The following is a 17,717-nucleotide window of genomic DNA, read 5'->3' as shown; positions in this document are numbered from 1 at the left end:
CAGCATAGTGTGCAGAGCAGCACCAGCCTGACCTGCTGCTTGATAAGCCCTTCCCACTAAAGTGGAGGTTGTCCTACAAGGCTTTGAGGGGAGAGAGGGCTTCTTAAGTGACGATGCCGAGCCCGGCGAGAGATAGCCCTCAAGCGTCTCTTCGACCGGCGGCATCACTGAATACCCCCGTGCCTCAGCACCCACGATAGTCGAATATAATGACGTCGAGGGTATGTGAACACGGGAAGAAAATTTATATATATTTTTTTTTTTTTTTTTTAGGGGTTCTCCATGAGAGAAAAAGCTCTTCATGGAGGTTATCAAAGAAAGGGAAGGGACTCATGAGGTGTTCCCTTTCTTAGACTGGAAGATAAAATCTATCCCCTAATTTGGAGCGTTTGGGGGTCTCTTTTTCGCGTGGCCAGTCCAATCTGGCAACCGCACGAGTAACAACATCGAGCAATTCCTCCGTATATTTTTTTATCGCGGACGGATAGCTCGGAGGCGGAAGAGAATTGCGATCCACCTCATGATCCGAAGAAGCGTCGGAACGCGCTCGAGATCATGTGAAGGACCAGCTGGGTTTGGGGAGAGAGTGAGAGAAAGGGATCAACCCGTCTCTTGCTCCTCAGCCAAATCCATGCACGAGCCCCACGAACGATCTTTTCGTGAGTGCTGACTCCGGAAGCAAGCGAGGCGAGCACGACGCACTCTGCCTGTTAAAGCAAATCGCAGTGCTCGCACCCGCCCTGCTGCAACGCGAGAGCAGCGTGCTCTTACCCCCAAACAAACAGCAAAAACTGATGTGTGCCGTCTTCAGCTATAGAGCGAGAAGAGAGGAACACGCACCGCTTGCTTTCAGTCATTCTCTCTTTTTTTAAATATATATATAATATTTTCTAAACAGAAGAGAAAAATAGAACAACATTCACTGCACACTGCCTAACTGATTCTATCTCCTAACAGAGGAAAGAAAGTTTTGACAGGGTGTGTGAAACACACAGAAACAGAATCGCTCTGAAAAAAGAGTTTCTGACGACACCTGGTGACGTATCCATTTATAGCCTGGCCTCAGGTGCATCTAATGATTACATCAACCGAGGCTATAAATTCCGGTCAATGTTCATTGACGTGTTCCACACATTATTTCAGCTCAGCTCACAGCGAAAGCTGTTCCCCCGTAGCGCTTAGCAGCGCAACATCAAAGTGAAGCCTTTTGTAAAGGGAACAGAGTTATGCACCCATTACATCTCTCATCTTTCCATAGCTCCATCTAATGTATGTATCTGGGGTATTTTCTCTGCCATGTGAATATGTCAATTTTAATAAGTATATATCATTATACATTATTATATTATAATAATAAATTACACAGTGAAAACATATTATATATCTTTAATTTGCATATCTGTTTTAAATATGCAACAAAACTGATTTTATCTGTTAACATTTTCAATGCATTTTGTCAATAAATAAACAGCCGTTTTAATGCAACTGGTGAGAATGAACTTGTACTGTTAAAGAGATGATGTACCCAAAATTTATTACATCAAAAACTCAATCAGTTAACATGAATAAACAATAAACAATAAACACAACTTTTATATAATTTATAAATCTTAGTTAATGTTAATTCTGACATACAGTATATTAACTTATCACATTTTCATGCAATCAAATAAAAAATGTAATTGTAATTTAATTGTTCATTGAACTGTTTAAGCAATATCTCACTCATGCTATATGGCTCTAAATAAGCACTGCTTTGATTACCTATGGCACTCGGCCTGTGGCCGAATCACAGCAGTGCTGATGTAAGGCCATATCGCAATCTTGCTTGTGTGATATTGCTTAAACAATATTGTTCGTTTTGTAATAATACTGACCTGATGTAGAGAATGTGTAAATTGGTATACAAAATTACCAGGAAAGTAGAGATGATAAAATAATGTATTAATTATGCTTAGCCTTTATAAAGATAGAAAAGTAATAATTAAGTTAGAACATTCCTCCAGTCACAAACTACAGAAAATTGTGCATCATGCATTAGAATGAGAACACAACTATTTCTTGGATTAAAAGATACAAGAACTCAATTATTATGGAACATTGTATCTCAAAAGGAGAACAATGTGGCCCCCCATGTGCTACTTAAAATATAATTCACACAAAAATGAAAATTCTCATCATTTTCTCACCCTCATGCCATCTGTCTATGACTTTCTTTCTTCAGAACACAAATTGAGATTTTTAGAACAATATTTTAGCTCTGTAGGTCCATTCAAAATAAGAAGGGGTGCCAAAATGTGTACACTCCAAAAAGCACATAATAGCAGCATACAAGTAATTCATACAACTCCAGTGGTTTAATCCATGATTTCAGAATTGACATGACAGGTGTGGGCGAGAAACAGATCAATATTTAAGTCAAATTTTGCTAGAAATTCTTCTCTCTGCCCAGTAGGTGGCAATATGCATGAAGAATGTGAATCACCAAAAACACAAGAAGAAAATTAAATTTATAGTGGAGAATTACTGAGCAGGGAGGTGAATTAATAGTAAAAAAAGGAATTAAATATTTATCTGTTTCTCATGACATCTATCATATCGGTTCCAAAGACATGGATTAAATCACTGGAGGCACATGGATGACTACTTTTATGCTGATGTATGTGATTTTTCAATATTTTAGCCTTTTCATTGTATGATGAGCTGAGAGCTGAGATATTCTTCTTAAAATCTTAATTTGTGTTCTGCAGATAAAAAGAAAGCCATACACATCCAGGGTGGCATGAGGGTGAGTAAATGATGAGAACATAAAAATTTTTGGATGAATTATTCCTTTTTAAGGGTGATGTAGCCCCTGTACCAAACAACTTTTCTCATGCCTGCTCTACCTCCTCTATTGTGCATGACATGACGTGCCAAATTATCCTGGTTATTTAGCTTTTTTTTGTATTTAACCTTTAATAATTTTAACGTGTTTTATGCACAACAATAATGCTCTGTCGAAATTAAGGGAAATTTAAACCCTACGTATAAACTGATTTTAATGTAATTGTTTCATACATTATGATTTAAAATGGTGATCAGTGTATTGAAAATAACTTTTTAATCTTCTAATTTCTGTTATCATGTCTCCCTTTTATTTTTTGGAATCAGATTCATGTAGTGTTTATCATAGATAAGTGATGTATTTTAAAAGTTGGCATACAGTGTTCATTATAATGGGGCATATGTTTTGCAACTCGGTACTCAATACTCACTACTCATGAGTACTTTTAAATGAACTACTCTTTTAATCTTGAATAGTTTTTATGACAGCTACTTTTACTCTACTTACACAAAATGTTTTGGGAAGTAACAGTACTTCTACTTGAGTATGATTTAGTTATCTTTCCACCCCTGGTGATTTGGAACCATCCTGGCTCTTCGACTTATGGTATCTGATGGCCAGACACTTTTTGGGTAGAAAAAAAAAGAAGAAGAATAATAAGAATAAAAATAAGAAAATCAGAACAAATAAAATAGGGTTCCCTGTCAAAAGCTACACTTAATGCTGTGATTCAGCATTTCTGGTGACCAGCTGTGAATATGTGTGCAAAATGTCAATTAAATTGACTAGAAGCTTTATAGCCTCTGTTGGTGATATCATCAGAATTCGCAAGTACCAGGGGCTATAAATAGATGTGCCACAGGTGCATCGTCAGGTCTTTTGTCTTTAGACCACTCTGTGATGTGTTTGTGCTTCTCAAGCCCTCTATTCTTCTAATAGGAGTTAGATTTGTCAGGCAGTGTGCAGAAAACGTCTCTTTTTCTGTCATTCAAGTGTGGAAATATTTTTTTAAATAATGAGCGATCAACGAGCATTGTGAGCTGTTCACAGTGAAGATATTGCACGCTCGTCTCGCTTACTTCCAAGAGCCATCACCCACCATTCCATTGTGGGACTCGCATATGGATCTGGCTGAGGAGTGAGAGACGGGTCCATCCCTATCACTCGCTCTCTCCAGCATGCCCCGGCAACTCTTCAGTTCATGAGGGGGACGATGAATCTCTTGGTTCTGTGGACTTTGAGTTGCCTACATCTGAGCGGTCCTCACGTGATGACAAACGGTTGAGGAATTACTCAAGGTCGTTACTTGTGTGGGTGGCCAGAATATAGCTAGACTGGCCACATGAACAAGAGACTCACAAACGATCAAATCTAGAAGACAGATTTCTGTCTGGTGGCCAGGGGAAGGGAACACAAAATCAGTCTCTCCCCTTCTTTGAAGAACTCCATGACAGGTTTACTCGTTCATGGGAGAAACATTTTACTTCCCGTATCTTTGTGCCTATGACGTCGACATATTCGACTAGTGTGTGTGCTAAGATACGGGGATATACAATGATGCCACAGGTAGAAGAGATGTTCGCAGGCCATCTCTCGCTTGGTTCGGCATCATCATTGAAAAAAACAACTCTCGCCTTAAAGCTGTGTAGAACCACCTCAACGCTTGTAGGGAAAGCTTAACAAGCAGCAGGTCAGGCTGGTGCCGCGCTACACATCATGGCGGTGTTACAAGCATACAAGAGTGTTACAAGTTACAAGAGTGCGGGTAGTACAATTAACGTGGAACCATTCTCAGAGCTTCGTCGAGCCACAGATTTATCTCTCCGTGCAACCAAGCAGACGGCTCGCGCTATCGGCCGTTCAATGGCTGCTTTGGTCAGCACGGAGAGGCATCTGTGGATAAGGACCTCAACGGCATCATGGATAAGGACAGAATATTCTTACTTGATGCTCCTGTCTCACCTTCTGGCCTGTTTGGCGATTCAATTAATTCAGTCGTCACCAGGTTTCGGGAGGTGAAAAAACATGAGGAAACCTTTGTGCAATTCCTTCCTCGCTGCACTCAGGGGTAGGGGCTGTTGGCCACCCAGCCTCGTCCCGGTCCTTCTGGAAGGGAGGCTCAAAAACAAAGTGTGGTGAGTCGCGCCCCCCCCTTGTAAAGATTTGGGACCGCTTCGTCGCCCTCAGCAGCCTCCAAAGCAAGACCTCAGGACCATTATTTTCAAAAAGAAGTAGTGATGGTCTTGCGTCCAGCTTTGTGGGGGTAGCCCCCCCATCGGGACGGGGTGTGCAAAATATTTACCTGCTCCTTCCCGACACCCCCACAAAACCACAACCAGTCGGCTCCGAAAAAAAATTCTGAATGAAACAGACGCATTTCCCTCCCTTTATACCCATATGTCCGGGGGCGGGACATAAACATTCTGTCTGACAATTTCTCATTGGCCCTGTCTCATAGATCAGAGATGAGAAAGGCTCTCAAGAGAGACCCCTAGTGTCGCTTCTTCGACACAACATCGAAGTGAGCGACAGACGGGGAACTGGCATTACAGCACACAAATATTGTCTTAGCTCACCTGGTTTCTCTGGGGTTGAGACTTAATGACAAGAAAAGAGTTCTCTCTCCTGCCCAGAGAATGACATATTTAGTGATCATATGGAATTCGATCACGATGTGGGCACAGCTGTCTCCCACTCAAATCGAGACCTTTCAGAATACCCTGAGCAGAGTCAGGCTAGGCCAAGCTTGTACTGTTCTTCAGTAAAAATGAATGTTAGGTCTCATGGCATCTGCGTCCTCTGTGATCCCTATGGGCGTTTTGCCTATGAGACCATTCCAGTTGTGGCTCAAAGCCAGGGGATTTCATCCAAGGGCCAATACCCGAAGGCAGATAAGGGTTACACGTCACAGGCTACATTCCCTCTCTAAGTGGCTCAGACCCCGGTTCCTCATCTTGGTTCCCACTCTAGGTGTGTCTTGCAGTCGCAGACTGTTAACGACAGACGCCTCCCTGTCGGACTGGGTAGCAGTCTTAAGTGGTCGTCCAGCTCAAGGGGAATGGGAGGGTCATCAGCTTGATTGGCACATCAACCGTCTCGAGTTGATGCCTGTATTTCTGGCCCTGAAGTACTTCCTCCAGCATATGAGAGGCTGCCATGTCCTGGTGCGAGTGGACAACACAGCTGCAGTCTCTTACATATATCACCGAGGAGGTCTCCGGTCACGCCAGCTAAACAGACCAGCACGGCAGATTTTCCTTTGGACCCAGGGCAAGCTCCTGTCACTCAAAGCAGTATATATCCCTGGACAGCGAAATGTCCCCTCTGCTTTTCTCTGAGTCACCCAGCCTGGGTACAGGGTCTGGACGCGATGGTGAACGTGGCCCAAAAATGTATAGCCATTTATAGCCTCTGGTACTGGCGCATTCTGATGATGTCACCAACAGAGGCTATAAAGGTTCTAGTCAATTTCATAGATGTGTTGCACACATATTCACAGCTGGTCACTCCTAAAGACATTCCCCATAAGCGCTGAATCAAACACAGCATCTCGTTCTGCTTTTTTTTTTTTCAGGGAACAAGGGTTATTGTCAAGTAACCTGAGACATTCGTGCACATTGGGTGCTTGGACCCCTAATAAATGAATAATTCCATAATACATGTTAAATGTGTATTATGTAATAGAATATAGGGTTAACGTCCATTATGCCTTTTGTTAAAGTAGCAAGTTACTCACTATTTGAGTACTCTTTTAATTGGATACTTTCTTACTGAAGTAATTATTTATGTTAGCACTTTTAATTATACTTGAGTAATTTTTTTTTTTAATTAAATTTTATTTTTACTTGAGTATAGTTTTTGGCTACTCTACTCACCTCTGTACATATGTTACATGTGACCGCATGAATGCGCCCCGGCAGCAGCAAAGTGCCACCCCTCACCTGTCAATCAACTGCTTCACTAAAACAAGTGTTTAAACTTTACTGGTTATGAATGGCTATAAAAGGAAATAATGATAAAAAAAAATCAGATATAATGGAAACAACAAGCATGAGAACTTCACAGATCTTCTACAGTGTGTCTGATATAAACATGGCTTGACACAGATGAGAAGCAAGAACATCTGCTATTCAGGTTAGTACAGGTTATCCACAAGAATAATGGACAATTCTGGAAATGTTGGAAATGTGCTTTTGTGCTTAGATTAAATTTCAGCTACATCTGGGAGAAATAGTGTGCCTTTTTTTTTGTGTTTTCCATTGTCTTTTTTGAGTTTGTTTATTATCCTGCAGTAACACACTGACATAGTGATTGATGTATGTCATCATGAAACAGAGTCACCTCCATCCAAATATGAACACAAGTGGCCACAGACACATTTAAGTTAACAGATGTAAGCAGCGATGTTTCTCACCTGACCACATGTGATTGGATCTCCAAAGACCATCTTAATTCCAGGTGTAAATGGGTCATTCTGAAAACAGGGCAAAAAACTGTGAAGGGTTATGTGCGTTTCAGCTCTTAATTCTTTACTTTCTTTATATAATTAACACGGGTTACAACTTCTTTTAAACAAAGAATTTCCATTACTTTTCTAGTTTTTTGTGATCACTAGATAAATCTCTTTACTTAAAAAGAGCAATTTCTAACCAAGAAAATATTTTCGAGCTGAACATAAAATTGTTTTACTGCGATGAGGAGTGTGTGGCCGGGCTGTGAGGACACACTCCCAGTGCTAAATCATCCTAATCAGCCAGGAGGGGTTAAGGAAGAGCTGGAGATGCCAGTTGAGTCATCAGAAAAAGCCCTCAGAAAAGCCCTCATGGCGTACTGAAGTGGTTCACATGAAGGTGAAGGAGCTCACTTCCGTCTGCCAGGAGAAGGAGCCGCTGCCGCCCCCTGGTGGACAGCAGCCGCTCCTTCTTCTCCTGATGGACGCCAGCGAGCTCTTCCGCCTTCGGGCGAACTGCTCCAGTACCAACATATCATACCTCCTCGGCATTGTGACCCTCCTCCAGCTGCTTTTTTGACAGCGGGTCTTCCTCCTATCCCGGGTTTCGGCACCACTGTGTCAGACTCTGCCTTACCAACCAAGGAGGAAGCAGGAACTGGAATGAATACTCAACAAAACTTTATACTTTTTAGGATATTATTAATTTCCATGACTTTGTCAGGTCTAGGAACTTCGATTTCAAAACTTCCTGAATTCAAGGTTTTCATCACTGTGGGAACCCTGTATCTCACTTATCTTGGTGTTCTCCTCTCGTAGGTATACATTCTGGCACAGGTAAAGGCCAGCCTCACTGCTCAGATTCCAGCCGTCCGTGTAATCCCTGCCTGGATGCCACCAAAGCCTGCAACCTGAATGAAAACTGCAAGCGTCAGCGCTCCAACTACATCTCCACCTGCACCCGTTCACAGGCACAGGGCCAGCAGCCATTACAAACTCAACCTCAGTTACAAGAAAGCTGTAACAGAAAACGCTGCCACAAAGCATTGCGTCAGTTCTTTGAGCGTATTGACACGCAGTACAGCTACGGGCTGCTGTTCTGCTCTTGCAAGGACCAGGCCTGTGCTGAGAGGAGGAGACAGGTCATTGTACCCAACTGCTCATACCAGGACAAGAGCAAACCCAACTGCCTTCAGCTGCGGAACACCTGCCGCCTGGATGTACACTGCAGGTAGGTCAGTGAATGTGTATGTATGTGCATAACATTTATCCATTTAGCATATGCTTTTATACAAATGACTTACACCGCATCCAAACCAGAGGCAATGCAATAAAGTATCACACAATAATATGAAGCTCTTCCATGCCAATTAGATTTTTTTGTCCTTACCAGCCGCAACAAGCAACATTGTCCTGTCGATTACATGGTATCTTTTTCTGAATCATTGCACTGCATAGATCTCACCCACTGTGAACTCTTATTGGCCAAAATCCAGCTTTCATAACAGTGTATTAAACATCAAATATGTTCTGATTGGCTATGATTGTGCTGTGTTGTGCAGCATAAATGTGTTTAGTGTGGATAGACCTAAACCTGAAGCGATCCATTACCATTGCCATTTATGGCATCTGCTTGGCTAGTGCAAGGTTCCTCTGAAGTATGTGATTTGGAGGCTACCATCTTTGCTTGTTTCTCATGTGACTGATCCCTCGTCAATGGAAACAGATAGGTATTAAGTTGATTTCACACTTCAAAAACAATTTGTCACTAGAAATATATATACTATGAATTTATGAAATACAGTAAATGCAATTTAAATGTTTCAAGGAAAGACATTTAGTCTCGAAACATGGCAACGTTTCAATGGAGAAACATGGCCCTCCAGACCCCACCCACACATGCAAGTAACATTTTTGAGAGATTATTATGGATTTATAAAGAGTTTTAAAGAGTATTTTTGATTGACCGACAGTGCATGAAACTACTTTAATCGGAAGCTTCTGCCAACTGGTTGCTTTGGAAGCAGGCTGAATGAGCTTGCAAGCAGTAAACTTTCTGAGACAAATAGACATTTTTATATATAGTTATCGCAACAGTGTTTAGGCCTAACTTTTGCAACAAAATGCCATAGTGTGTGCCAATTTAAAAAAAAACAAAAGGTTATTTTTTAAAGATAGTTAATGTATCTCATACACCGATCAGCCACAACTGCTAATATTGCATAGGTTCCACTCTTGCCACCAAATCAGTGCCAACCCGCATCTCAGAATAGCATTTGTACAGAGCAGTTATCTGTGTTTCTGTAGACTTTGTCAGTTCAAACCAGTCTGGCCAATCTATGTTAACCTCTCTCATCAAAAAGCATTTCCATCCGCAGAACTGCAGCTCACTGGATGTTTTTTATTTTTTCTGAGTAAATTCTAGAAACTGTTGTGCGTGAAAATCCCAGGAGATCAGCAGTTACAGATATACTCAAACCAGCCCATATAGCACCAACAATCATCCATGCGATTATCTAATCAGCCAATCATGTGGCAGTAGTGCAGTGCATACAACCGTGCAGATACAGGTCAGAAGCTTCAGTTAATTTTCACATAAATCATCAGAATGTGGAAAAATATGATCTCTGTGATTTGGACAGTGGCATGATTGTTGGTGCCACAGAGGCTGGTTTGAGTATTTCTGTAACCGCTGATCCGACATGATCACACAGGAAGTCTGCATTCTGTTTCCGGATGTTCCATTAACATAGGATTGCCAACAGTATGCCAACTCACTGACATGCTCTGTATCCCATCAGACATATCTGGAACAGCACAACAATAACGTTCCCTTGTAGCTCGACTGGTAGCATGTTGTGTCAGTTGTGTGGGAGACCACAGATCAATCCCCAATCAAACGAGGAAGTAATCATATTTGTATAAAAAATCACAAGCATGATAAGGATGTTGCATTTTTGTCCCTAACATTAAATTTTGTCTCTACTAATGGTTAGAGTTAGATTTGGGTTTTGGTTGGGGGGTAGATAAAAAAAAATAAACATTTATCTTCACGGTTCAGCTGAAAACACACTTGCTGATTTTTATGTGAGATCAGGCTTGCTGATCTCCTGGAATTTTCATTTACAACAGTCCCTACAATTTACGCTGAACAGTGCGAAAAATTAAAAACACATCCAGAGAGCAGCATTTCTAAAGATGGAAATGCCTTGTTGATGAGAGAGGTCAACAGAGAATGGCCAGACTGGTTTGAACTGATAAAGTCTACAGTAACTCAGATAACCGATCTGTACAATTGTGGTGAGATGCTATTCTGAGATAGCACGAGGGGGACCTACACAACATTAGGTAGGTGGTTTTAATGTTGTGGCTGATCAGCATTTAAAGTTTTGTATTTGAGAAATGAGCTGAGATTTACAATGTGTCCACTCCACCCTGTATTTTTGGGTATACAACACAAGCGATTCATCATTGGGAGAAAGTAACATAAAACATTATTGTAAGTTACATAGCGTTATGGTACTCTCATAAACTTTAAACTTATAGTACATCAGAAATAGTTTCTTTATCTTTATTGTTTATTAAATCTTTATTTGAATCTATATATTTAATGTTTCTGCAACTCTCCCACAATGTCCTCACACAGTGCCATAGAACTGCGCCACAAACTTACATTAGGGAGAATCCCCCTGGATCTGAAGTTAAGTGCCTTGCCTACAGGCAAAATCATGCTGGCTCATGACTCTCTCTTTGCTGAACCAGCTGCCTTCCAGTTACCAGCCCTGAGCCTTAACCACTACATTACAGCACCCCAAAACAGATCTACTACACTTGATCTTAGCCAAAAGGCTGAAAAGTGAATGCTTCGATGTTTGTTTAAACATACCTTCCACCCATTTTCCAATAAATTTTAAGGTTATACACAAATATAAAATCATAATACATTTACTGTTGCTTTAAAATAAAGGTCTGCTCTTTCAATTTACCATATTCTATTAGTGCCTTGAGCCTTTGCCAGGAACGTAATTGCAGGCATTTTAAGAACCTTCTATTTGAAACAAGAGACTTTCTGCCTAATTGACAAGCCAGTGCTCAATTAGGCTGAACAGAACATTAGGACACCACTTTTATTCTGTTTCCCTGTGATTTAATAGGCAACCATTTTATTAACACAAGCTCATCCACTAGCACTTACTGGACCATTCTGGATTACTCTATCAATACCTGTCAAGACATCAGGCCTCTGAGAATGAGAAGGCTGGTATTTACACACAGCTTGAATGTTTTCCTTAACACAATATTAGGCATACTATGAGTGGAAAGATCAGCAGTAAATTGAGCCAGAACTCCTGACCAAGAGTGCGGAAAACCCCACAGATTGTGGGAGAATTCCAATAGAAAGTTATCATACCTATGCCCTACTCATTTTGAAGGACACCGCTATTAATGTTGGCTCTCTGAAGGGAATGTGGGATTACTGTATGAATGTACCCTTCGCTAACACTCTTGTGGAAGGGCCCTTTGTGAAAAAAATATAATTGTACTTTTGTCTGGAACGTGGAACGATCATTTGAGTGGCATTCCCTTCCCTTCAATGTTGCAAAAATGCTGTTTATAAAGCCCAGTTTAAATGGTGGGTTCATTGAGCAAAGCCACAAGTTAATGAAATTTCATCATTTCTGTGAAAATGGTTAGATTTAATTTGTCCAGAAAAGTCCATGCGGGAGATGTTTGTGAAGTTGTTTGGATCAATGCACATAGTCGATTTTAGACTGAATTCTATACATATATATCTCCATTCCTCTAAAAATCTTTTATCATGTGAGCTTTCTCTATGTTTTTTTAAAACAGTACACAACTGTATTGGAATTTAGCCTTGAAAAATTGTTTACCAGAGACATGCTGAGGGTTTAATTCACCCTCAGCAGGGGCAGTTCTAGAGTCAATGGATAGTCTGGGTTTAGCCCAGACCTCTGTGGATACATATGGGATCATACTTTGATAATATTTTGGTAGAGACTTTATATTAAAAGATTAATTTTACATCTGTGAGGTGTCATTTATGTAGTCAATCTTCAAATATTACTGAAACTTAAACTTTAGGTTACTCCATTAACCCTGGTTCTCTAAAAAAGTAGTAAGGTATCTCACTATGGGAATTCGTCTCAGGCATATCCGACACTGGAAGCAATGACACCACGTCTGTCAGCTGACAGACCAATCACAGCAGTGATAAGGGAGCCCCACCTCCCTATATAAGATACCACCACAGGTATATTCTTCATTCTCTGCATATCTCTTCTCCATGCAAATGAAAGGAGGGAAGTGTGGTGAGATACCTCACTCCTGTTATCAGAGAACCGGGGTTATGTGAGTAACCTAAAGTTCTCTTTCTAACATGCATTTGGTATCTCACTATGGGATATAGCCAACTCCCGTATTGCAGATATGCTGTCCAAAGCAGACCATCAACCGAATTGTAGTGTCCAATGTACACCCATCTAATCAATTAGCAAAGAATGGATAAGGGGAAACAAAATAACACACTTGTGCTACTGTGTTATTTTTGATTTGTGTGTGTATATTTTTACCCATCGGCAGATTGACTACCCATACCAAGGACTCAATAAGCCAATGACGACTCTGTAACATCCTGTCTGTAAAATCAGACAAAAGTCTGAGGGGATGCCCAATTTGCAGCCGCACAAATATCCTGGACTGAAATGCCCTTAAACACTGCCCATGAGGTAGCCATGTCTCTGGTACAATGAGCTCTCAAGCCCTCCGGAGGTCGCAACCCCCGACTATTATGACTTAATATAATAGCTTCCACTACCCAATGTGAATGGGTCTGCTATTACAAGAATCAGCCCAAGAAACAAAAAGCTGATTACTCTTCCTCAATGCCTTAGTTCTCTCCATGTACAAATGTAAAATACAAACTGGACACAGACAATTAAGCCATTCGTCCTCCGACAAGGAAAACAGCAGTGGGTGAAACACCAACAAGTTCACCGGCTTACAACTGAGCACAGAGTCGCTCACCTAAGGCACAAAGGCTGGATCCATTTTAAGAGACACTCTCGACAAATCCACCGCAAAGAGGGATGTACCAACAAAGCATTGAGTTCACTAACTTGCTTGGCTATCATCAGAGCTAGTATTAAAGCTGCCTTTAGCTAAAGGAGATTCAACATCAATTCCATATTTTCAACTGGCTCAAAGGGAGGCTGAGAAAGCATGTTCAGAACCATGGACAGCTCCCATGACGGAATTATCGGTTTTGACACCCTGTTCAAATGCCGATTGCCCCTCAAAACCTGCAAACAATCAGGTGTTGACTGTAAAGGGGTTAAGGGAAAGGAGGCGGCGAGATCCGGCTTGAGAATATAGATAATATTTTAATACGAAACATAAACAAAGAGACAAACACACTAAGGTTTCAGACAGCTGTCAATAAATCTCTCTCTCTCTCTCTCTCTCTCTCTCAAGTCAAGTCAAGTCAAGTCAAGTCAAGTGGTTTTTATTGTCGTTTCAACCATATACAGTTAGTATAATACACAGCAAAACGAGACAACGTTCCTCCAGGACCATGGTGCTACATAAAAACAACAAAGGACCAACACAGGACCACATGAGACTACACAACGAAATAAAATACCTATATAAAATACCTATATATACCTATATAAAGTGCACGTGCAAACATGTGCAAAAAGTACGGGACAGTACAACAAATTTCTGACAATGAACAGGACAATAGACACAGTGCAGCGCCAACCAGTACACAGTAGTGCAAAAAGATGACAGTTTCTAAAAACGTAAACATAACATACTATAAGATAGTGTTCTATGCACATAGCAGTTATTTAGGTAGCAGACAGTTATAAAGTGACAGTAATTAAAGTGCAACTCAGAACACGTGTGTGTGTGTGTGTGTGTGTGTGTGTGTGTGTGTGTGTGTGTGTGTGTGTGTGTGTGTGTGTGTGTGTGTCAAACCAGTCTCTGAGTATTGAGGAGTCTGATGGCTTGGGGGAAGAAGCTGTTACACAGTCTGGCCGTGAGGGCCCGAATGCTTCGGTACCTCTTGCCAGACGGGAGGAGGGTAAAGAGTTTGTGTGAGGGGTGTGTGGGGTCGTCCACAATGCTGGTTGCTTTGCGGATACAGTGTTTTTTGTAAATGTCTTTGATGGAGGGAAGAGAGACCCCAATGATCTTCTCAGCTGTCCTCACTATCCTCTGCAGGGCTTTGCGGTCCGAAACGGTGCAAGTCCCAAACCAGGCAGTGATGCAGCTGCTCAGGATGCTCTCAATAGTCCCTCTATAGAATGTAGTGAGGATGGGGGGTGGGAGATGTGCTTTCCTCAGCCTTCGAAGAAAGTAGAGACGCTGCTGGGCTTTCTTGGTGATAGAGCTGGTGTTGAGGGACCAGGTGAGGTTCTCCACCAGGTGAACACCAAGGAATTTGGTGCTCTTGACGATCTCCACAGAGGAGCTGTCGATGTTCAGCAGAGTGTGTTCACCTTGTGCTCTCCTAAAGTCAACAACCATCTCTTTTGTTTTGTCGACATTCAGGGACAGGTTGTTGGCTCTACACCAGTCCGTCAGCCGCTGCACCTCCTCTCTGTATGCTGACTCGTCGTTCTTGCTGATGAGACCCACCACGGTCGTGTCACTTGATGATGTGGTTCGAGCTGTGTATTGCTGCACAGTCGTGAGTCAGCAGAGTGAACAGCAGTGGACTGAGCACACAGCCCTGGGGGGCCCCAGTGCTCAATGTGGTGGTGGTGGAGATGCTGTTCCCGATCCGGACTGACTGAGGTCTCCCAGTCAGGAAGTCCAGGATCCAGTTGCAGAGGGAGGTGTCCAGGCCCAGTAGGTTCAGCTTTCCAATCAGGTGCTGGGGAATGATTGTGTTGAATGCTGAGCTGAAATCTATGAACAGCATTCGAATGTTTGAGTCCTTATTGTCTAGGTGGGTGAGGGCCAGATGGAGGGTTGTGGCGATGGCATCGTCCGTTGAACGGTTTGGACGATACGCAAACTGCAGTGGGTCTAGTGAGGGGGGAAGCTGGGTCTTAATGTGCCTCATGACAAGCCTCTCGAAGCACTTCATGATGATGGGTGTAAGTGCGACGGGACGGTAGTCGTTGAGGCAGGACACTGAAGACTTCTTTGGCATGAGGATGATGGTGGTGGCCTTGAAGCACGTTGGAACGACGGCGCTGCTCAGAGAGATGTTGAAGATGTCGGTAAGAACATCTGCTAGCTGGTCTGCACATCCTCTGAGCACTCTGCCAGGAATGTTGTCTGGTCCAGCAGCCTTCCGTGGGTTGACTCTACGAGTTTTTCTCACATCTGCCGTGGTAAGACAGAGCACCTGGTTGTTGGGAGAAGGGGTGGTCTTTCTCGCCACCACGTCATTCTGCACTTCAAACCGAGCGTAGAAGTCGTTCAGCGCATCTGGAAGGGAGGCATCTTTGTCACAGGCAACTGATGTTGTCCTGTAGTTGGTGATGGCCTGGATGCCCTGCCACATGCACTGCGTGTCACCGCTGTCCTGGAAGTGACTGTGGATTCTCTGGGCATGTGCGCGCTTTGTCTCTCTCCTGCACTGCAGCTTCCAGTCGACCTTTATCCCTCTCTGAGGAATGATTAACCTGATTAGGGGCCGGGTGTGTGGAATCACGACCTGGCCCCGCCCTCTGCCCTGTCACATTGACCTATTGAACTTGAGTCAATTCCCACATTACAGGCCGATATGGCAGTGAGATAAAGATGGTAGAAAAGGCCCTGCCTTTATCCAAAAGTTCCTGAAGAATACACAAAATGTCTGCCACTGAATATAAAAATAGAACAATGTGTCTGTGTGCACACCACTGCTCAAACACTCCATTTCTGATTGTACGCAGAGCAGCTCTCATGCTCTGAATCTTTTCAATAACCCTCTGAGGTAAACCTATGACACTCTAATTTTGCCTGTCACAAGCCAAGCCCAAGGAGCTATTCGGTCCATGTGGGGGTGAAATATTTCCACCTGTGCTTGCGATAGCAAGTCTCTGCACAGTGGGAGGGGCCAAGGCTGGCCATACAAGATTTTTATTTCTTCTTCCAGCCACAGTTTCCCCGGCCAGTATGGGGGGATCAGTATGACTGAACTTTAACTGTACAAAGTGCTTCAATGCTAGAAACACTGTCAGTAACTCCCTAAAGTATATGTGCATGTTGTGTAGTGACGCTGGCCAAACCACTTTCACTATTCTGCCTTTGCTCACCGCACCCCAATCTGTTACGTGTTTGTCTTCACCACTTTCCTTAGAGATTCTCCCGTGAAGAAAAGTGGGGATTCTTCGATGATGGAGAGTGAGCATCCCATCTGACATCACTGTCACCCTGCTATTTAAATGTCGGCGAGGACACAAGTGATACGCTGCTATCCAGTGCTAAAACTCTCTCATTCGCAATAGTCCCACTAGAATGACTGATGCCATCCAGGCAATCAGACCCAATAGGTATAGACACAGTCTGAATGAGAATTTTTTCCCTCTCAAAAAAAGGGACAAACAGCTGTGAATTGATCCGATGCGTTACTCTGACAGAAAAGCTTGTTACAGATCGGAGTTTAATCTGAGACCCAGATATATTATTTCCTGCTAGGGCACCAGACAACCTATGTCCTCTAAATGAGACACCAGTGCTCTCATATCTATCTCTGTTTGTTGCTGCAATGGAGCACTGAGCAATAGATCATCTAGGTAAGCAGACAATCTGTGACCCGTTAATCTCAGAGGCGTTAGTGCTGTTTGAACACACTTGTTGAACACTTTCAGTGCTAAGGACAGTCCGAAAGGCACCATCAAAACTTTGTAGCCTACTCCCTGATAAGAAAACCTTAATAATTTTTTTGTGACAGGTAAACAGCAATGTGAAAAAATTTGTCTTTCAGATCGACTGATGTAAACTACTGAGAGAGCGTTTTGAGTGTTAGCATTTTGAATTTGTACCTTCTGAGGTGTTTGTTGAGGTTCCACATATACATAATGGAATGGAGTCCACCCCCCTCTCTTTGGGTTGGCAAAATACTTGGAATAAAATCTGTGACAGCTGTCCTCCTCCATCACCACCCTTATAGCTCTTTTGCTCAGCAAATTTACTATTTTTTCCTCCAAAATCTGAGCTGACTCCCCCTCTGCTGTTGACATTAAGACCTTGCTAAACAGAGGTGGTTTTACAGCAAACTGCAGGTGAGAAACCCGTTCTATTGTAGATGAAACCCAGAGATGACTGCACATGCACACCAACTTTCTGCAGGAGCAGACGAAAAAGGGAGAACATTTTCATTTTGGGGTGAACAATACCTTTAAGGCTAAATTCCTAAAATCTCCTCTTGTGGCCCCTTTGAAAATTCATGAAATTGCAGTCATTCAAATCAACTACAGT

General features: G+C 42.4%; 1 protein-coding gene across 1 annotated transcript in view; it reads left to right on the top strand.

The window, feature by feature from the left end:
• LOC127631321 (GDNF family receptor alpha-2-like) overlaps positions 1 to 17,717 on the top strand; it is a 138,485-nt gene that overhangs the window by 82,154 nt on the left and 38,614 nt on the right. The window contains exon 4 of the mRNA XM_052109414.1: positions 8,097 to 8,508. Coding sequence (XP_051965374.1) covers positions 8,097 to 8,508 — 412 coding nt within the window. The remainder of the gene's footprint in view (positions 1 to 8,096; positions 8,509 to 17,717) is intronic.

This window comes from Xyrauchen texanus, chromosome 37 (assembly GCF_025860055.1).
Source record: "Xyrauchen texanus isolate HMW12.3.18 chromosome 37, RBS_HiC_50CHRs, whole genome shotgun sequence".
NCBI classification, from domain to species: domain Eukaryota; kingdom Metazoa; phylum Chordata; class Actinopteri; order Cypriniformes; family Catostomidae; genus Xyrauchen; species Xyrauchen texanus.
Note: the sequence above shows the minus strand (reverse complement) of the source record. Positions and strands in the feature narration are given on the sequence as shown.